The following is a 22,484-nucleotide window of genomic DNA, read 5'->3' as shown; positions in this document are numbered from 1 at the left end:
GCCTTGGCACGTGGACTCCGCAGTTGTGACACATGGGCTTAGCTGTCCCTTGGCATGTGGGATCTTCCCAGACCACGGATCAAACCCATGTCTCCTGCATTGGCAGGCAGATTCTTTATCACTGAGCCACCAGGGAAGGCCACATCACCACCTCTGGAACTGTGCCTCTTTGGATGTGTTTTCAAGATCCTTTACCATCCAGAATTCACTCTGCTTATCAGAGATGTTTTTTCTGTTCCTTTTTCTATTTCCAGTTCTATCACCCACATGAGTCCAGGGACAAACTGTGTTCAAAGCTGCCCCCGTGAGCATCAGGAGGGGAGATCCAGAGAGAAGACCCCTCCCAGGGAGACTGCCTTCACAAAGAGCATCCACCCATAGCTTCCAACCGACAGGGAGCTTACTCAGCCCTGCCCATCAGGGCAGGGGGCTGGTTTCCCACCCTTCCTGGCGGGTTCCCAGAAGGGTCCTCTTGAAGCCAGGCTCCCTTTCCCCCTTTCACTTCCCTTCCTCGCCGGGGCCAAGGAAATGTTGGCTGGATCCCAGACGGGTCTGGGTACGGCTGGCGTGGCTCTTCTCAGCGCTGGCTGGTCTCGGTCAGATCAGGCCGCTCTGATGGATATCACAAAAAGAGGCTGAAACACCAAGGGTCTACCTCTCACTGTCCCAGAGGCTGGGGAGTCCAGGATCAAGGTGCTGGCTGATGCGGGGTCTAGTGGGGGCCCTCTTCCCGCTGTGACCTTCTGTGGTAGACGGGGCAAGGGAGTACTCTGGGGTCTCTTTTATCAGGGCATGAATCCACCCTCACGACCTAAAGCCAAGGCCCCCCTTCCTGATACCAACACACTGGGGAGGTTAGGATTTCAAAATAGGAAACAAACATGCAGCCCATAAAATAGCTCCTCTACCTGCCAAGAAGGGCAGTCCAAGGTGAGTTCTTCCCTTCCTTTCCCCAAGTCCTTTCCAAGCCTGAGAATTCATCTCTCCCCCAACAGAACTCCCTGGGGGCAGGGATACAGCAGAGGCTCTGTTGCCCACATCCCCAAGAGCAGGATGCTCCCATGGGATGTCGGCTGTGAAGGCCGGGTCCAAGGTCACTGACCCTGTGACTTGGTACGATTCCTAAACGCCACTCTGGGAGCAGGTGGGAGTTCCTGGGGGCTCGTCATCCCTCTGGGACACTCCAGACACACCTTCCAACCTTGCCAGCAGGCGTTCCCTCCTTCAGGTACAGCCTCAACCCTCCTGTCCCCATCAGACTGCTGAGGTTGCAAATAACACAGCACCCACGTGAAAGCAGCTTAAGAACAACATGGGTTTATCACTTAACAAGGTATCCTGAGGGCTTCCCTGGTGGCTCAGTGGTGAAGAATCCGCCTGCCAATGCACGAGACGTGGTTTGATCCCTGGGTCAGGAAGATCCCCTGGAGGGGAAAATGGCAATCCACTTCAGTATTCTTGCCTGGGAAATCCCATGGACAGAGGAGCCTGGCGGGCTACAGTCCATGGGTTTCAAAGAGTCACACAGGACTTAGCAACTGAGCAACAAACAACGTGCTACGGCCCCAGTGGGGACAAGACACACCACACAACCAAGGGATGTGCTTCTGGTCTGTCTGTCCACCTGTGAGACCTAAGGAGACTCCTGCCGTATGTTCTGCATACTCTGCCGTACGCTCTGACGAATGTCCACAATATCCTACCCTCTCACCCCAGACACACTTGCTTCTCATTATACCATCACACCGCTTACGTCTTCCGGAGAACTCACACACGGTAACATTCACTCACCTGTTTGTCTCTCTTTTAGAACATAAACCCCGTAAGATCTGGGGACTTGCACGTCACCCACCATTGAATCAGAAAAGTTTATTACACAGTAGACAGTCAATAAACATTTGTTGAATGAATGAGTCCCCAGTCGCTGCTCATGAAAGTGAAGATTATCAAATGATTGTATTTTTATCAGTTTAGTTAAAAATGCAAACCATCTCATTTCACCAAACCTCTCTTAAGATGGTTTGGTGTTCAGGTTTCAGGTGTATTACTGGGAGTTTAATTCCTTTCTGTGATGCACGGGGACTGTGTGAGTCACCAGTCAATATTCGTTTTTCAGATATGTGAAGTTTATCTACTAACATTCAAAGGTTTTCCTTGACGTGTTTTTATCTAAATCAGTTAAGTCTCTTCTCACAAATGAGAAATATTAAATGGCTGCTTTCATAAAATAAAGAGGTGACTAGCAGAAATAATCTGCAGCTTCTGTGAACAAGCTTTTCTTTAGTGTCTGAAATAATAAACACCACTTACAGGCCACAGACTCTATGCTGAGAGTTCTACAGGTCGGTCCCCAGCCCCGTATTCAGCACATCGCCATCCCAACGACAGCGATGCTCAGGAAACCAAGGGCGAGCCACTTGTACAAGGCCCTGCTGCTGCTGAAGCGGGGCTCTGAACCCAGGTCTGCCTTACCAAAGCCCAGGATGGTTTATTGCACTATCAAATCAATACCAACTATTCCACCACAGCATGTATCTTCTCTGAATACCACAGTTCATCAAATCTGAGACTCTGCCAACAGCGGCTGACATACAACTGTGCCATGAAGTACCACACTGCCGATTAGGTTACAAAACACCATCAATTGGAAGGTATGTCACAATTCAGAAATGTTAAAATGTGTATGTATGTACACAGATTTACACACACATATACATCTTAGATTGACAAAATATAGTAATCCAATAGCCTTGGAAAAAGTTATTCCAAAAAAAGTGTTGCAAAATATAACACTTCTCTAACCCTTTAGAAAATTAATCTTGTCCTGAAGTACAGAAAGAAAAAAAAAAGAGTGCTAAATCTAAAGTATGAATAAAGTTATAGGAAACAGCAAGCATTTACAATACATTCCCTCTTTAAAAATTATTTCTTGTCATCAGTGGCATCAAATCATATCCTTCACAACGTGCAGAGCTGCTAACGTCTTTCCCAGCCGTCAACGTGAGCACAGCTTACTCGAATCTTCTCACGTCCAAGTGCCGGAAAAGTGGTGAGCACAGTTGTTAGCATACACCGTGAAAAGGGGCTTTTCATCTACCTGCTGGCCTCAACTTCTGCTTATTTTCTCCAAAAGTCAGGGATAGTAATTGTCATTTCTCATTCCACAGCGGTGAAAAATATAATCTTTGCTGCAGACACAGCCTTAAGTCTCTAGAAGATCAAAGACTTCAACACCTCAGAGAACTCTGGGTAGAGCCTGTACGGAACGACCGATGGGAAGCGCGCAGACCTTCAGGGCTTCCCGTCTCCTCCCCGGAAAGAGCTGGCGTCGTAGGCCCACACCGTGTCTATCCCCTCCCCGGTGACCTGCGCCGGGGCCCAGTGCGGGAAGGGGAACCGGCAAGCGATGACCCGCGCATCGTCCTTAAGTTCAAGCTCGAGCTTCTTCTCCAGCTGCGCCATCTGTGGAGAAGAAGGGCCGTCATTTCAGGGAGCGGGGGTCACAGGACGGGACGTCCCAGTGTCCTTCTGTATCTGTGTCCCTGAAAACACCTGCGCCAAATTACTGACTGTAAAAAAGACCACTCCTGGCGACAACCCATCATCAAACAATCCACCAAAATACAGAAGTCATGTGAACCACCGTTTTAAGACTATCTTCTATCATCAAATATAAAATTTGTCATTTTTAGCAAATATGTATCACAGATTTCCACTTTCCTAACTAATGAAATATGGTAGAATTAGATCATGAAAAAAAATACATATTCTACCAAATTGAAATATGATCAAACATTTCACAATTCTTTTAAAAAGATATCCATAATATACCAATAATTAAAGTCTTTATAGTCAACATAACTTACGAAAAGTAAAATTCTCTTACGTATCACTTTTACGTAATTTTATAAGTAATCTATCTGTGAAAAAAGAGTTTTACTGTTTACTAAAAGTACTGACACTGTGGTTACATTAGCAAATTAACAGCCACCTAAAATTTGATCTTCAGATCCTAAAAATATATTACCATCTTCACCTCTTAAATATATTTTTTCCACTTTATTCTTTTAATTTATTATTTTCAAATAATTTCAAATTTACAGAAAGGATACAAGAATAGAGCAAAAAACTACTGTACTCCTTCACCCAGGCTCACCAGTTTTCAACAGTTTGTCATAGTTGCTTTATCTGACTTGCTCTATGCCCCCCTCTCTCGGAACACTTATTCTAAACCATCTGAGAACAGGCTGCCTACAACATGCCCCTTTACTCCCTGGTACTTCAGTGTTTTCTGAAAAAGAGCCTCAGCACAGTTATCAAATTTAGGAAACTTAACATTGTATTCCAACAACAATAATCCCAATAGCACTGGATCAAATGCCCCAGGAATGTCCTTCACACTGTCCCCTAGTCCAGGGTCGCACACTGCATAGGGTTGTAATGGTTCCTTGAACCTGGAACAATGTCTCGCCTTTCTTTGTCTCTCATGACAAAAACCTCCTTTAAGAACACAGGCCAGTCAACTTGGGAGCAGTTGATCAAATATATAGTCCTGTATATGCTCAATGATTGTAATGGTGTAACTCTAAATATGGAAAGATACAGAGGGAATTTTGCACGGACCATGACAGATTAAGGCAGCTGGTCCAGAGACCTTTGGTTACTGCTGATAGACCTAGTCCAGTAAGAGCACGCAGAGTGACCCATCTGCGAAATCTTCGCTGGCCCCTGGAATGAGCATCGTTAGATGAAATGGTCACGAAATGCCTCCCAAAGGATGGTTGAATTTATGACCATGAGTAGGCCCTGTCAGCTACAAACTGGCATTTGCCATCTACCTCTACAAGGGTTAAATCACGTGTTGCTGCAGCTGCTGACCTCCAACATCCCCTGAAGGGAGTTCAGGGTGGACAGCAGAAATGAGGCACTCTGTGCTTCGGGAAAAACTGGCAGGACACGCCTTTAGAGAGACAGGTATCTTCAGGAGCTGATTTCATGACCCCAATTCTTCTATCTCCTCATATCTAAAAAAAGCACTAAAATCCTTCATGGTGATGACTGTCTCTTGTGACTAGCAGAAACCTTCTGCAAAAAATGTATGTGCTTGACTGTAACTATTTCTCCTTCACCAAAATCACATAAATACTAACCTAACCCCCTGCCTCTTTGGAGTAGTTTCTCAGAGCTATCTGAGGGGCTGTCTCCCAGGCTACAGTCCTCATTTTGCCCCCAAATAAAATTTTAACTCAAAAAAAAAACCAAACCACAGGCGGGTCCCTCTGGTGTCTGCTTGTGATGAGTGGCATGTGCGTCCAAGGCAACGACCCAGCAGAGGGGTTGTGAACTTCGCATACTCCACGGTCCTGAGCCCTTGGGGTCCTTCTGCTTTGAAGGTGACGCACCACTCGACTAAGGAGGTATCTCGGTGTCTCCACAGTGTGGTTACTATTCCTCCTTTAAAATGAACACGATGTTGTGGGCAGACACCTTGAGAAGATGCTCATGTCTTGTTACTCGTCTAACTGTCCCCCACTGAGTGCTGCATTCTTTTTTTATTTTTCTATTTTTTAACTTTACAATATTGTATTTGTTTTGCCATACACTGACATGAATCCACCATGGGTGTACATGTTTTCCCCTTCCAGAACCCCCCTTCCACCTCCCTCCCCATCCCATCCCTCCAGGTCATCCCGGTGCACCAGCCCCGAGCACCCTTGAGTGCTGCATTCTTGATGACTCTGCCTGAGTCAATTTCACTATACAGGTTGAAAGCGGCAACTTCCCAAGTCCATCCTTCCTTTCAGATCAACAGTCAGAATCTCAAGGAAGAGCTTTCCCCCGCTCTCTCCATCACTGTAAGCATGAACTCCTGGATTCATCGACGGGTTATGATCCACTGTCATCGTTTCTCCCAACACTCAAGTTGTCCAGTTTGGTCATCGGGAGCCCCTCAAGCTGGCTTCTCTCCTGTGCATATGCCCTGACCGAACCTTCTGAGTGCTTCCTCACATTCAGACTCAACTAAATGTTCCAGGCTTTCACACATTCCCTTCCCAGCCCTGGGATCAGCCACTTCTCAAACATCCCTCGTTCCTCTGAGTGAGAAGTGATGTTCAGAAACCAAGACCTGTGCAAAAGCTACTCTCTTTACAAGTAATCAAGCAGGACTTCCCTGGTGGCTCAGGTCCAGCAAGGCTTTGGCCCCTCCCTGGGTGATCTCAGTCCCCGCTTGGCTTCAGCTCCTGGGAGCTGATGCCCCACAAGCCCCCTACCTTGAGCCCAGACCTCCAGGCATGTGCCGCTGCCCACCTGACATGCCTACACGTGTCAACCCACACGTGTCCCAGACTGTATGTGCCAGATTGGAATCTGCCTGCCCATGCAGGGGACACAGGTTTTGATCAATGATGCAGGAAGATCCCACAGGCCATGGAGCAACTAAGCCCATGCACCACAACTACTGAGCCCGTGACCTGCAACGACTGAAGCCTGCACACATAGAGCCTGTGCTCACAACAAGGGAAGTCACTGCAATGAGAAGCTTGGGCACTGCAACTAGAGAGTAGCCCCTGCTCGCCGCAACTAGAGAAAGCGCAAGCACAGCAATGAAGACGTGGCACAGACAAAAATTAATTAATTAATTAATTTAATTAAGACAAACAAATTTTCTACAGCAGTTTGATTCCTCACCTGTGTCTTTAAAAAGCGGTTTGGAAAAAAACTCCTCTACATGACCTGTGGCTGGAGTGAGCCAAAATTCTGCTTCTTTATTAGAATCAATACCGAGATAACAATGAATAAATTCCACTAAGGATGGAATATTTTTATTCTTCTAACAGCTAGCAAAAGATTATTTTTAAAAAAAAAAAAAGCAGAAGTTTTGTTCCTTGTGGGAAAAATTAAATAAGCAAAGAATAAGACAATATGTTTTTCCAAAATGTCAGGGGTTTCTTATGGTAATTTTGTTCATAAAAAGGACAACTGTAAATTTATTCAGATTACTATTCTTCTTTTCTCTTCTACAGATCTTTTATTTCCAAATGACTGTCATATGTTAAGTCAAGATAAACCTATGAATGAAAGGCTCTATTTCAATCATAAGAAATTAACGGGACTAAATTACACATAAATATGCAACAAACCTGGGTCTTGATATCTTACACAAAGAGAAGCCGTGATATGTCATGTCTGCCTAATGAAACTCAAAATTATTCATACAATTGTACGTTTCAAAGTGACATGAACTCATCCTATTCTAACTACCTCTTCAAACCTTTAAACGTAAGTTGAAACCAGCTAAAGACACAAAACAGCCAGGCCTGTCCGCAGCTCTGAGCCACTGGGTCGCTCCCACCTCCCTGGGACACGCAACCTCCCTCTCCTCTGCCCCAACTCCTCTGAGTCCTTTGTTGGGGGCCCCTCATGTGTTCAAGGCCAGGGCTCAGGTCCAGCAAGGCTTTGGCCCCTCCCCGGGTGATCTCAGCCCCTCTCAGCTTCAGCTCCTGGGCACTGATGTCCCATGAGCCCCCTACCTTGAGTCCAGGCTCTGGGCATGGGCCGCTGCCCACCTGACATGCCTACATGTGTCAACCCACACGTGTCCTAGACTGCATGTGCCATGAGGAATTCCTGATCCCCCCCCACCCTACCGCCCTACCCAGTCTGCCTGCAGCTTCCCAGCTCAGCAGACTCCAGCAGCTCAGGTAAGACACCTCGGGGTACCCCCCACTAGATCTGCCAGCTCACTTTGTTGTTTCTGTCCTCACCAAGCATCCAGAGTCTGACCGCCTGTCACCAGCTTCTCCACCCTGGCACTAGCTCCCCCCACTGATGGCCTGAATGCCTGCAAGAGCTCAGACCCATCTCCCAGCATCTCCCTCATCCTCTGCTCCCCACTGCAGGCCCTGTCCTTCCCGCCTGGCCCCCGTATCTCTCCTCTGCCACCTCTGCTCACCCCCTCCCATCACACCCACCTCCTCGCTGCTTCTGGATCCTCAGGGATACACCCCTCAGCACCTTTCCTTTTGCTGTGGCTGTTCCTCGACCTGGAGAGCTCTTTTGGACATGGCCGCATGGCTCTCCCTCACCTCCAACGTCCCCTCTTCGAGGACTCTCTCCTTCTCACGCTTTGGTGAGCACACAGCACTGACCCCCCCCTTACTGTACCACACAGGCTACACTGACGTCTCACTGAATACCTGCTCTCCCAACTAGCATGTAAATACCTTGGGGCAGGGATGTTTTCTTTTTCCTCTTTATTCACTGAAGGGTGAATAAAGGGTCTGATGCTTAGTGGACCCTGAGTAAACACTTGTTTAATGAATGATTGAATGAAAGATTCATGGTCATGAATCCTGTTTCTTTATCAGAACACCAAGACAGTATTTTCATTCACAGATTCATAACAGAATTCGTAACTAAAATTAAATGAGTCATCCTTTGAAGTTATGAAACTTAATAGCCCAGGGGAAGAGTGTACTTAACTCGCATGTTTATACCATATTCATCCATTCGTTTAACAAACATTTCCTAGGTGATCACTCTGAGCCAGGAGCTGGGAATCTGGCAGAGAGCTCAACAGGTCTGCCCTGTCCCTGAGCTCAGAGTGCAGTGCACACGGCCAACGCCACCAAAGCCATCACAGGAGAAGCGCAGTCACATGTCCACATGGAAGGGAACAAGCTTTGGAAATCGCGGTCTCAGGGTGGTCTTGGGGCTCATCGCACAGGGCAATCAAGGATGGCTTCTTGGAGGAAGAGACATCTGACCTGTGAGTGGTCAGCAGACATTCACTAACCAGACCCAGAGTTGGGGGGACTGGAGTCTCGGGAAGGACATGGCCCCACACAGTGTGGTCCAGGAGCCAAGAGGAGGGCAGGGCCAGTGCACAGAGAGCTGGGGGTGGCCAGGTGTCCAGGCCAGATGGAAGTTTGGGCCTTATTATCGCTGCAGAAGATATTAAGAAGAGGTGGCAAGAATACACAGAGAACTGTACAAAAAAGATCTTCATGACCCAGATAATCACGATGGTGTGATCACTCACCTAGAGCCAGACATCCTGGAATGTGAAGTCAAGTGGGCCTTAGAAAGCATCACTACGAACAAAGCTAGTGGAGGTGATGGAATTCCAGTTGAGCTATTTCAAATCCTGAAAGATGATGCTGTGAAAGTGCTGCACTCGATATGCCAGCAAATTTGGAAAACTCAGCAGTGGCCACAGGACTGGAAAAGGTCAGTTTTCGTTCCAATCCCAAAGAAAGGCAATGCCAAAGAATGCTCAAACTACCGCACAATTGCACTCATCTCACACGCTAGGAAAGTAATGCTCAAAATTCTCCAAGCCAGGCTTCAGCAATGCGTGAACTGTGACCTTCCAGATGTTCAAGCTGGATTTAGAAAAGGCAGAGGAACCAGAGATCAAATTGCCAATATCTTCTACATCATCGAAAAAGCAAGACAGTTCCAGAAAAACATCTATTTCTCCTCTATTGACTATGCCAAAGCCTTTGGCTGTGTGGATCAGAATAAACTGTGGAAAATTCTGAAAGAGATGAGAATACCAGACCATCTGACCTGTCTCTTGAGAAACCTGTATGCGGGTCAGGAAGCAACAGTTAGAACTGGACATGGAACAACAGACTGGTTCCAAATAGGAAAAGGAGTATGTCAAGGCTGTATATTGTCACCCTGCTTATTTAACTTATATGCAGAGTACATCATGAGAAACGCTGGGCTGGAAGAAACACAAGCTGGAATCAAGATTGCAGGGAGAAATATCAATAACCTCAGATATGCAGATGACACCACCCTTATGGCAGAAAGTGAAGAAGAACTAAAGAGCCTCTTGATGAAAGTGAAAGAGGAGAGTGAAAAAATTGGCTTAAAGCTCAACATTCACAAAACTAAGATCATGGCATCTGGTCCCATCACTTCATGGGAAATAGATGGGGAAACAGTGTCAGACTTTATTTTGGGGGGCTCCAAAATCACTGCTGATGGTGATTGCAGCCATGAAATTAAAAGATGCTTACTCCTTGGAAGGAAGGTTATGACCAACCTAGATAGCATATTTAAAAGCAGGGACATTACTTTGCCAACAAAAGTCCGTCTAGTCAAGGCTATGGTTTTTCCAGTGGTCATGTATGGATGTGAGAGTTGGACGGTGAAGAAAGCTGAGCGCCGCAGAATTGATGCTTTTGAACTGTGGTGTTGGAGAAGACTCTTGAGAGTCCCTTGGACTGCAAGGAGATCCAATCAATCCATCCTAAAGGAGATCAATTCTGGGTGTTCATTGGAAGGACTGATGTTGAAGCTGAAACTCCAATACTTTGGCCACCTCATGCGAAGAGTTGACTCATTGGAAAAGACCCTGATGCTGGGTAGGATTGGGGGCGGGAGGAGAAGGGGACGACAGAGGATGAGATGGTTGGATGGCATCACCGACTCGATGGACATGGGTTTGGGTAGACTCCGGGAGTTGGTGATGGACAGAGAGGCCTGGGTTGCTGCAATTCATGGGGTCGCAAAGAGTCAGACACGACTGAGCCACTGAACTGAACTAAAGCAGGACAAAGTCATGGGAGGGCTTTCAACAAGGACACAACCCATCTGTCCCGCACTCCTGGTGAGTGAGTTCATGGTAAGCGTGGGTATCTCCCATCCAGGCACTGGCCTGGCCAGGTCCAATGGCACTATCACTCCTGCTACCCCAGACACACACGCGTGATGCAGGCCTGGGCCGCTGTAAGCCAAGCGCCACTGGGCAGAGCTGTGAGGGACAGCCAGTCTGGCACCGGAAGCGCAGAGCTGTGAGGGACTGCCAATTCGGCAGCGGAAGCAGAACTGTGAGGGACCGCCAGTCCCGCACCGGAAGCAGAGCTGTGAGGGACGACCAGTCCCGCACCGGAAGCAGAGCTGTGAGGGACGGCCAGTCCGGTCCCGGAAGCAGAGCTGTGAGGGACGGCCAGTCCCGCACCGGAAGCAGAGCTATGAGGGACCGCCAGTCTGGCAGCGGAAGCAGGGGGAGAGCACGTAACACAGGGATCTAGCCCTCTGATGCTCCCAACGCCTCCTCCGGCTTCTTACGGCCCACGAGCGGCCCAGGAGCCACAGGAAAGCCTTCCTGCCATGCTGGCTCTATCCAGCCACCGAGCCCCTGCCAAGACACTGGCCAGTGGGTGGAGAAGGGAAATGCGTTCTAACAGAAGATGGCATAATGGGCCCAGACAGCCTAAAGAACTTTCCAGCGCCCACAGTACCCCCAAGAGCCAACCTGGTCCCCTGACTCCCCCTGCAGTCCCCTCCCTCTTTCACTGTCTCCACGTAGGCGAGGCCTGGGGAGGGCGGAAAGCAGGGACCTCCACCCAGGAATCCGAGCCTCCGCGCCCTGATCCGTCCCCCTGCGTGGAGGACATCAGGTTGGCAGAATCCCGCTCATGCCAGGGGACGTGGGCACTTCATGCATTTCAGCTGCTCCCTTCCTCCTGGGAACGGTGAAATGCTGCAAGTGCCTTATTTAAGGTTTCTCTGTGTACAGAAGAATGGCCCATAATCACAAAAGTATTTATCAAAATAACACTCTTCCCTTTGGTGAACAGTTCCCAAAACTGACTACACTTCAGACGTGGTGAGAAGCCCAAGGAGCTGGAGCCCGCAGAAGGCCACTGCTGCCCCACGCAGGGACAGCACCTCGGGGCCTCTCAAGACAGCAAGGAATAAATGTCAGCTTTCTATTTGTATAAGGCATGGATTTTAAATTAACGTTCTTTGCTTCAAAATGCTAATTATCCCAAAAGAATGCCCAAACTTCACAATAAGTAGGAAAAAAACTATCCAATTCCATGGCAATTCTATGATATCCAATAGGGTTTTTTTTTTGTTTTTTTTTTTTTAATGATCAGAGATCATGCCTTTCTACCTCTTTTCATTTCTGTAACATAGGTATAGACACGGAGGTTCATCTTCATGTTAGGCTTGCTGAGAATTACGAACATATAGAATCCTATTACTTTCATCTTCGACAAAGGAGGCAAGAATATACAATGGAGAAAAGACAACCTCTTTAACAAGTGGTGCTGGGAAAACTGGTCAACCACTTGTAAAAGAATGAAACTAGAACACTTCCTAACACCGTACACAAAAATAAACTCAAAATGGATTAAAGATCTAAACGTAAGACCAGAAACAATAAAACTCCTAGAGGAAAACATAGGCAAAACACTCTCCGACATAAATCACAGCAGGATCCTCCATGACCCACCTCCCAGAATATTGGAAATAAAAGCAAAAATAAACAAATGGGACCTAATTAAAATTAAAAGCTTTTGCACAACAAAGGAAACTATAAACAAGGTGAAAAGACAGCCTTCAGAATGGGAGAAAATAATAGCAAATGAAGCAACAGACAAACAATTAATCTCAAAAATATACAAGCAACTTCTGCAGCTGAATTCCCGAAAAATAAATGACCCAATCAAAAAATGGGCCAAAGAACTAAACAGACATTTCTCCAAAGAAGACATACAGATGGCTAACAAACACATGAAAAGATGCTCAACATCACTCATTATTAGAGAAATGCAAATCAAAACCACAATGAGGTATCATTTCACACCAGTCAGAATGGCTGCTATCCAAAAGTCTACAAGCAATCAATGCTGGAGAGGGTGTGGAGAAAAGGGAACCCTCTTACACTGTTGGTGGGAATGCAAACTAGTACAGCCACTATGGAGAACAGTGTGGAGATTCCTTAAAAAACTGGGAATAGAACTGCCATATGACCCAGCAATCCCACTGCTGGGCATATACACCGAGGAAACCAGAATTGAAAGAGACACGTGTACCCCAATGTTCATCGCAGCACTGTTTACAATAGCCAGGACATGGAAGCAACCTAGATGTCCATCAGCAGATGAATGGATAAGGAAGCTGTGGTACATATACACAATGGAATATTACTCTGCCATTAAAAAAAATACATTTGAACCGGTTCTACTGAGATGGATGAAACTGGAGCCCATTATACAGAGTGAAGTAAGCCAGAAAGAAAAACAACAATACAGTATACTAATGCATATATATGGAATCTGAAAGATGGTAACGATAACCCTATATGCGGGACAGAATGAGAGACACAGATGCATGGAACAATTTTATGGACTCTGAGGGAGAAGGTGAGGGTGGGTCGTTCTGGGAGAATGGCATTGAGACATGTGTATTGTCATATGTGAAACAGAGCACCATTCCATGTTCGATGCATGTGACAAGGGCTCGGGGCCGGGGCAGTGGGATGATCCAGAGGGATGGGAGGGGGAGGGAGGTGGGTGGGGGGTTCGGGAAGGGGAACACATGTAAACCCATGGCTGATTCTTGTCAATGTATGGCAAAAACTATTACAATATTGTAAAGTAATTAGCCCCCAAGTAAAATAAATAAATTTATAAAAAAAAAAAAAAAAAAAGAATCCTATTACTTTCAAAAATAACAAAAGCACTTCTAAATACTGTTTTTAAAAAAAAAGAGAAAAAAGCATTTCACTGACAATTCTAACAGAAAAAAATTTCTCCAGCACTGAGATATCTTAAGAAAAAATTAAGATATGAATAAGAAAGCATAACAACAAAAAAAGCCCTTCTTTTTTTTAATAAAAACTGTATCACTTTCTTAGTGGCATTTCAGCAAACAACCAATATTTGCCAGATTATTATGCCTACAATTATAGAGCTTGAAAAGTGAAGGGGGATTTCTTTCTACAGTCTGTAAACCAACAATTACAATTCAAGCCTCCCATTCTGGTCATCTTTCCAAAGGCTAAATTGAGGACCATTGGCAGTCCAATGCTGCAGCATTTTCACTTTCGAAAGTACAGAGTCAGAATTCAAATCAGCCAACTGAGGTCAAAGGAAACTAGTCAACGCTCGTGCGTGCGTGCTAAGTTGCTTCAGTTGTGTCCAACTCTTTGTGACTCCATGGACTATAAATTGCCACACTCCTCTGTCCATGGAATTCCCCGAGCAAGAATAATGGAGTGGGTAGTCATTCTCTTCTCTAGGGGATCTTCCTGACCCAAGGATTGAACCCATGTCTCCTGCATGGCACACACATTCTTTACCACTGAGCCATCAGGGAAGCCCCCTCCCATTAACTTTCCCAAGTGATTTCAGCTGGATATAATAAGTAAGCAACCATGAAAACCCACTCACATTAGACACCAGGAGTTCATAAAGCAGTTTTCAACTCGAATTGTTAGGGCTTAGGTAGATCACTGAGGTCTTCGTCTAAAGCAGAAGTTTTAAACTACAAGACTGAATCTTTTATGATTAAACTATTAAGGCCCTAAAGTACTTTGTTAAACCAATGATCTGTCATTCTGCACACGGGCGAGCAGCCCAGAGAGAGATGGTCTGTTCGGGCCAACAGGCCCCTCTTAACCTAGAAAAAGACACTCGGGTGGCAGGAAGCGCATACTCACCATCTGAGGCACACCAAAGATAACAACATTTGAGTACTGCGAAAAAGTGACCTGAAGGGAAGGGAGAAAACAATCACAGATTAATTCTGGAAAGCCAAACATCAGCTCAAGCTTTATTTCAAAATGAGTAGCAATTTCCCATTTCAAAAAATTGTGGGTTTTCCAGAAAGAGACTCACAGACTTAGAAAACGAATTTCTGGTTGCCACCGGGGAGGGACAGTTAGGGAGTCTGGGATGGACATGTACCTAATGCTATATTTAAAACGGATAACCAACAAGGACCTACTGTACAGCACAAGGAACTCCGCTCAATGTTAGGTGGCAGCCTGGATGGGAGGGGAGTTTGGAGGGAAATGGATACATGTATATGTATGACTGAGTCCCTTTGCTGTTCACCTGAAACGATCACAACATTGTTAATCTGATATTGTTATTCAGTAACTAAGCTGTCTCACTCTTTGCGACCCCACGGACTGCAGCATGCCAGGCTTCCCTGTCTTTCACTACCTCCCGGAGTTTGCTCAAACTCATGTCCATTGAGTCGGTGATGCCAACCAACCATCTCATCCTATGTCACCCCTTCTCTTCCTGTCTTCATTCTTTTCCAGCAAATATATCCCAATATATATACCCCAATACAAAATAGAAAGTTAAAAAAAAATAGTGGGTTTTCACAAAGAGTGGCCCTTTTTAAGATTTCCCATGTTAACACTTTCACCTGTGTTAGCTCACCTGTTACAGTTTTCCAGAAGTTTCCCCAGAGGTTATCCCAGCTCATCCTCATAGCCACTATCCACACAGGGCCACCCAGATGGATGGTCAGAAAGGCAGGGACTCACCAGTAACCACTGGTGGTCACCCTGGTGGCCTGGGCCACCTGCACCCTGGCCCCCTTTCTACACTACTCTACACGAAACAAGCTTAGCAAGAACTAGAGGATTTTCCAGAGCCACCTGTTTCTCCCGTGGAGCCATCCTTAGAATTCCGGTTCCCCTCCACTTCTCTAAAACACTAAGTAAAAATGGCAATAAAATGGTCTTTAGCTGGAAAACTGGGGGGAAAAGTGCTTCGCCAGTCAAAATTCTTATTACCCAATAAAAGTTTTATTTACTCTATAGAGAGATCATTTACGTATAAATGGAACAAAAAACAATGCAAACAAAACAAGTGAATTTTTATAAGCTACTGATGACAATATTACAAAGGAAAATTCTTATTTAAGAAAAAGCATTTTATGGAGCATTCCTAAAGCAAAAATTACCAGGCACTTTTTAGAGAACAAGTAAACTTGGAAATATCTTATACTTCATGAAGACACAAAGGAGCCATCACAGCATGGCTGGTGGGTCTTCTTTTCTCCTGCACTACTTCTGTCTCATGTACACACACATACCCACACACACTCACACATTAGCACACACACTCACATATATACACACAAACTCAGACACACATACAGTCTCAAACACAGACACACATATTCATATACAAACACACACACACATAAACACACTCATACCCATACACAAAACTACTATTTACCAAGAATGACATTAACAAGTTAATGCCTATATGACAACGTACAAAACTTACAAATGAGATAAAAAAAATCTTATCACCACATAATAAAAGAGAAATGAGGACATTTTAAATTGAGTAAATAAAGTCTTGGAAGTTACATGATCTGTAAGTTATAAACCTTAAGTTTCTACTCTAAAGTAGGGCTGATTTGTAAAATCTATCAATTTAAAAGCTGTTCACATTTCATTATGCTGAGATACACACTTTTATTTAACTCTCTCTTTTAATTCGGTTTTCATTCACACTAATCACAAAGCATTATGTTTGGGGGTGGAGTACTCTAGCAGGGCCTCTGCCGTACGTACCTTCCACAAGTCTGAGATGTAAAATCTGGCCAATGCCTGCACCCCTTCCCGCCGAGCTCGGTACCTGGAGTACCAGACGAGCCAGGGGTTCAACTCATAACCCACAGCTGTGAACCCTTCCTTTGCAGCTGCGATCACCTGCAGGGAAAGGCCATGTTCAAGATAAGAAAAAGACATGAAAACTCCCTACCTATGCTGTTGTTGTTCTCGAGTCCCTAAGTCATGTCCGACTCTTTGCAACCCCATGGACTGTAGCCCTCCAGGCTTCTGTCCATGGAATTCTCCAGGCAAGAATACTGGAGTGGGTAACCATTTCCTCCTCCAGGGGATGTTCCAAACCCAGGGATTGAACCCACAATAAGCAGAATTAATTCAATACCAACTAAAGGGTTTTACAGAAAATTATTCAATACTAATGGAAGACTGAAAATTTTTTCCCCAACATACTGATTTTTTTCCCCAAGGAGTCGTCCTTGGAAAAAAACGTAAAATAGTCAAACTACATGATTTAACATGTTTCTGTTGGCCTACATTTTTTAATGGACAATTTCATAATCATCAATTGATTGTTCCTTTTTACCAGACATCCAGAGCACTTTCGCCTTTAAGAACAATTAAATCTGAGAAAAATAAATTCCAAAGTCCTGCTGAAGGACTTAGTAGTTCAGCCAAACAAACACAAAATTAAATGACTATTAGGCTATCAATTTAACAAGGCTTTGCATAAGCCTCGTAAGAAATATGAAACGGAAATTTTAAAACATAAAACCTAAAAAAACATAAACTTAAAACGTTTTTGCATAACTCACAATACGTCCGTCGCCACTACCAATGTCCACCAGGGGTCCTCTCCTGCACTGCAACATCTTCACAACATTTTCGATCTGTTTCGTAGTTGCAGGTACAAAAGGCAAACAAATTCTTCGGAGGGCTGGTGTTATAAATGGTGTGGCCACGGCATACACGGCCACCAGCGTTCCCCCAACAATGCCAGTAAATAAGACCCCCCAACTGCTTTTCTTCAAACTGTTGGCTTCAAGACTTGTAGGTGGAACACATTCTGACGGCCTTTCTTCTTCAAGTGTTGCTGGGTGTGTCCCTGGGTTGAGAGCAGAAAAAGATATATGAAACATCAAATCAGAAATCCAAGGTAGTGTTTTTCCCCCCAAAGTTCTTATTAACAAATAAACTCGTGCTTTTTAAGGGCTAATTTTGCTCAATACAATTGGAACTACAAATGTACAATTCCACAATGAGTTCTAGAGTCCATCAACTAGTGTTTAACAGAAAATTATTCAATACTAATGGAAGACTGAAACCTTTTCTTTCCAACATACTGATTTTCCCCCTAGGAGTCATCCCCAGAAAATAGTGTGTTCAAATCTATTTATGAATCAGTATCCATTATGAATCAGTACCCATGACATCACCGACTCAATGGACATGAGCTTGAACAAACTCCGGGAGATACTGACGGACAGGGGAGCCTACCATTTTGCAGTTCATGAGGTCACAGAGACTTGGACGTGACTTAGCAACTAAACAACAATCCATTAATACAAATATTAACCATGCACTCCGTGTTCTTGTGGTTCAGAACAAAACTCCATATTAAGCATAAAAATGTCTAATCATTATCCTATTTCAAACAGGAGCAAAGTATTCTACATCAAAATTGGTCAGGCATCAAAAATCCAGTGGTATAAATTCAATTCTGAAGTTAACAGAGGAGACAAAATTCTGGTTTTACTAAAAATCTTAAACAGTCATGGTTATAAGGAGACTTTTAAAGCAGATCCACAGAGGACCAAAAAATACTCATTTCAGTGCTATCACAGTACAGAATAAAACAAACTCTAATCACCAATTACCAAGGGAATAAATGGTACCTTAAACATCCTCCTCTTGAGTTTTATGCTTTAGAATGTATTCATAATAGGATCTCACATTTTTTACGTTGAAATTTATTTGAAATTAATTCTGAAATGGATTAATGATGGGCACAGCAGAGGGTAAGGGCACAGCTGCAGAGCGTGCCAAGGTCGGACCCTGGCTCTACGCCTTACTAACAGCCGTGACCCTTCACCTCTCGGAACCTCAGTCTCCTCATCTGTAAAGTGGGGATCATGGGATCCTTGTGAGGATGAGACGAGGGGATACAGGAAGAGCATGCACAACAGTGCACAGCGCTGGAACCCCAATGGGACAAGACCACCCTGCCCTGAACCAGCTCTCAATCTAACGGAGGCACTAAAAACCAAAACCATGGGAATCTGTAGACAAACGGAGTAAGGAAGGACAAAGAGTCTTATCGTGTGAAGACATTAGTGTTCACCGTTTAGGCATTAGTAAGCTGTTCAAAAGATCACTGTGTTTAGTCTCCTAAACTGCTGCGATAAGAAATTACCATAAACTAGGCAGGTTAAAAAACGATACACACTTATTAAAAGTACAGTCCTGGAGGTCAGATTCTGAAACAGAATGGGAGTGCCGTGTCCCTTCTGGAAGACCTGGGGTAGGAAGGGCTGCCCGCACTCTTCGGCCAGTGGCCCCACACCAGTCCAGCCACTGGCTCCACATGACACCTCCTCCGACACCCCTGCTCTCCTTTCCTTCTTAGGAATCCTCTCCTTGGGAGCACAGTGGCCAGACAGGCCAGGATAAGCCTCCCATCTTGAAGTCCTCCACTCAATCACATCTGCCGAGTGGCTCAGGCAGTGTCCTCACAGGTGCTGGGAATCAGGACACGGACTTACTTCTGCTAACAGTCCTGGTGTGCACATGCTCACTCAGTCGTGTCTGACTCTGCGACCTCACGGACTGAAGTCTACCAGACTCCTCGATCCGTGCAATCTTCCAGGCAAGAATACCGGAGTGGGTGCCATTTCCTCCTCCAGGGGATCTTCCCGACCCAGGGATCGAACCCACATCTCCTGCATTGGCAGGCGGGCTCTTTACCTGAGCCACCAGGGAAGCCCATGAGATGTGGTAATTTGTCGCAACTGGGGTGAGGCCCAAACGTGGACTCAGAACACACCGGAAGCCCACGGCTGACTCACTGCAGCATCTTCTGCTGAAGCCTGAAGTTTCCTAAAGTGAGTTTTACAACTGCTGTCATGGCAGACAACCAACTCAGAAACAATAACAGAAGTCTACTCGTGGTGCCAGTGATGGAGGTAAAATAAAAGTAAAGTTTAGAAAAGTGATGGTGTTTGATAGAAAGCAAGAGTTTTAAGTACAGTCTCATTCATACTTTTCAGCATTGCACGGAGGAACTTAACATGCTAATGGAAGTGCATTTGAGTTTTTTCTTTTTTAAAAGCAGGCACATCTGCCTTGCCTCATATGAAGAAGTCCTTCTGCAGGTGTTTCAACTGTAGAGGACAGTGACCAGAAAGATTTCAGTCACACAGCTCTGGAGTCTCAGAACTCAGAGTTGTGTAGCATGAGATGAGTTGAGGTTTCCTCATAGCTCAGCTGGTAAAGAATATGCCTGCAATGCAGGAGACCAGGGTTCGATTCCTGGGTCGGGAAGATCCCCTGAAGAAGGAAATGGCAACCCACTCCAGTATTCTTACCTGGAGAATCCCATGGAGCCTGGCAGGCTACAGTCCATGGGGTTGCAAGAATCAGACACGACTTAGCAACAGACTTAAAGGGAGAGAGAAAGAGAGATGAGTTGTTGCTAAGGCCAAGTTTCCTCGCCTGCAAGATTTTAAAATAATACTATCCTCACTGAGTTACTGCGACAGTTAAATAAACAATGCCTATAAAGCCCTTAGCACAGCCAGAGAAAGTGATGATTTTTAGCCACTATTATTATAATGGAGGAGGGGATGGCATAGGATAAGACGGTTGGATGGCATCACAGACTCAATGGACAAGAATTTGAGCAAACTCCAGGAGATAGTGAAGGACAAGGAAGCCTGGTGTGCTGCAGTTCATGGGATCACAAAGAGTCAGACATGACTTAGTGACTGAGCAATACTATCATCGGGAGGTATGGAGGGGATCAATAGTTTCTAAAAGCTTTATTGAGACATAATTCATGTATCATACAATTTTCCCATTTAATTCAAAGGGTTTCAGTAGATTCACAGATAGGTGTAACCATCACCATTGTATTATATATATAATATATAATAAAATATACAATACATTATATATAATAAAATATATAATACATATATTATTATATATAATATATTTGTTTTATTATATATTATATAATTATATATTATAATTATGTTTATATATTTATATATTATATATTAGAAAATTTGGAGTTTGCTCAAATTCTTGTATATTATATATAATAATAATATATAATATAAATTATATATAAAGTATATAAAATACATATAATATATAATCTATATTACATATAGATTATAATTATAATATACAATATTATGTATACTATAATATATAATGTATAATATAGTATATCATAGTATATAATATATATTATATATAAATTACATATTATCTATATAATATACATTAACATATAACATATAATATATATAATTATATATTATCTATATAATATATATTATCTAAAATAAATAATATATATTATATATTATACATACTACATACAATATATATAATACATAATGCAATAACATAATATATACTATATGTTATATATAATATATAATATATATAATATATAATATATATAATATACATGATATAGTAATATATCATGTATATCATAGTTATACATGATATATATTGTTATATTAATGTTATAATATATATTAATGTTATATATAGTATTATATATATTAATGTAATATTTATAATATATAATGTAATATATAATTATATATTATATATAATAATACATATAACATATTCTGTCATATATAATATTCCACTGTATGGACAGCCCACATTTTGTTTTCCAACTAACAGCTGATGAATCGTTTCTCTACTTGGGCTTCCCTGGTAGATCAGACGGTAACGGGTCCGTTTCTCTAGTTAGCATAACCCAACAGGTAGCTGATTAGAGAAACTCGAGTCAGATGACCCAAACAACTCTGTCTCCAACTTAACCAGCAAAAAGATGTAATAAAGCGCTCCTGGTCTCCAGCGCACCCTTTAGCCTGTGTGAATGGTGAGTTATGTTGAGACAGTTACAAGGCGTAAGAGATGCTCTAACGTGTACCAAACGCTGTGGGAACATCGGAGGTGGAAGAAAGGTTGATCCCAATGATGGAACCGGGAAGGTGTGGCTAGAAACAGAATTTCAGCTGGACCTAAGGGTACAGGGTCTCCCATGCTATCCAAAAGCAGTATATCTCCGTGAAACCTTTCATAAGCTGAATGGCATAGAGGGAAGAAGCAATTACCTTACAGCACGTCTTGCTAAGGGATGCACAGAACACATCCAGCTAGAGCACAGGTGCTAACAGACAGGGGTCAGAGCTGTGGCGGCTGGATGCTGAGTGTGGTTCCCGGGGAAAATGCTGCCCCCGGGTATAGCTCACTGCAAAACTCAGAAAGCAACTTCCCTTGTCCTCTTTTATCATGAAAGTGAAAATCCTCTTTGGACTTCAGTTTGGGAAAAAGAGGTACTAATGTAGGTTTTTCATAAAAGCAAAGTGGTGTAAAGTTGAAAAAAGCAGGGGATGATTGTATTGAAAAAGGGACATTCTCAAAAGAAGAATGCCTTGGTGAACCATTGCTGCAGACAGGTCACTTCCCCAAAGACGCAGCTAGAAAAAGCAGCAGAGCTGTGATTCCCCACCCCGAACAGCGGACTCCAGGGCCCACATCTCGGAATATCGTGCCGGACTGAATGAGTTATTCGCCGTAAAGCGCTTGAGAACAGCTCCGGGCCGTCAGAAACCAGGGCCAAGCACCAGCACGCACCGCAGGCGCGAGCACTGAGCACCGAACGCCAGGCCGCGAGCCCGGGAACCGGTCCCGCGCGTCCCCGCCCCGCCGCGCCCAACTCGGACGGGCTGCTCCGCGGACTGACCGCGAGCCCCACGCCGGGCCCCACGCTGCGCTCCACGACGCGCCCGCGCCCCAAAGAGCCCGCCGCGCACGGCCGGCCTCACCTCCGCTTCCTCCCTCCATCGCGAGATTTCCAGCAGTTAGAAAACCGGAAGTG

The 22,484-nt window shown here is 44.4% G+C and overlaps 1 protein-coding gene across 3 annotated transcripts; it reads right to left on the bottom strand.

Moving 5' to 3' along the window:
• Positions 1–1,854: 1,854 nt before the first annotated feature.
• On the bottom strand, positions 1,855–22,465 carry ATPSCKMT (ATP synthase c subunit lysine N-methyltransferase). 3 transcript variants are annotated; one of them, XM_081521323.1, is made up of 5 exons: positions 22,116–22,465; positions 17,167–17,456; positions 16,358–16,495; positions 14,471–14,521; positions 1,855–3,462 (listed from the first exon to the last, which is right to left on the bottom strand). In XM_081521323.1, the coding sequence occupies exons 1-5, from the start codon at positions 22,141–22,143 to the stop codon at positions 3,292–3,294; spliced, it is 678 nt and encodes a 225-aa protein (XP_081377449.1). In that variant the 5' UTR covers positions 22,144–22,465; the 3' UTR covers positions 1,855–3,291. The 3 variants fall into 3 exon arrangements, with proteins under 3 accessions (XP_081377449.1, XP_081377450.1, XP_081377451.1); XM_081521324.1 differs by having other exon boundaries at positions 22,432–22,465; XM_081521325.1 differs by lacking the exon at positions 14,471–14,521 and having other exon boundaries at positions 22,432–22,465.
• Positions 22,466–22,484: the final 19 nt, after the last annotated feature.

The sequence above is a fragment of the Giraffa tippelskirchi genome, chromosome 8 (genome assembly GCF_054371585.1).
Source record: "Giraffa tippelskirchi isolate mGirTip1 chromosome 8, T2T-mGirTip1v1.2.pri, whole genome shotgun sequence".
NCBI classification, from domain to species: Eukaryota; Metazoa; Chordata; class Mammalia; order Artiodactyla; family Giraffidae; genus Giraffa; species Giraffa tippelskirchi.
The sequence above is the reverse complement of the archived record's forward strand: the minus strand, read 5'-3'. Positions and strand labels throughout refer to the sequence as shown.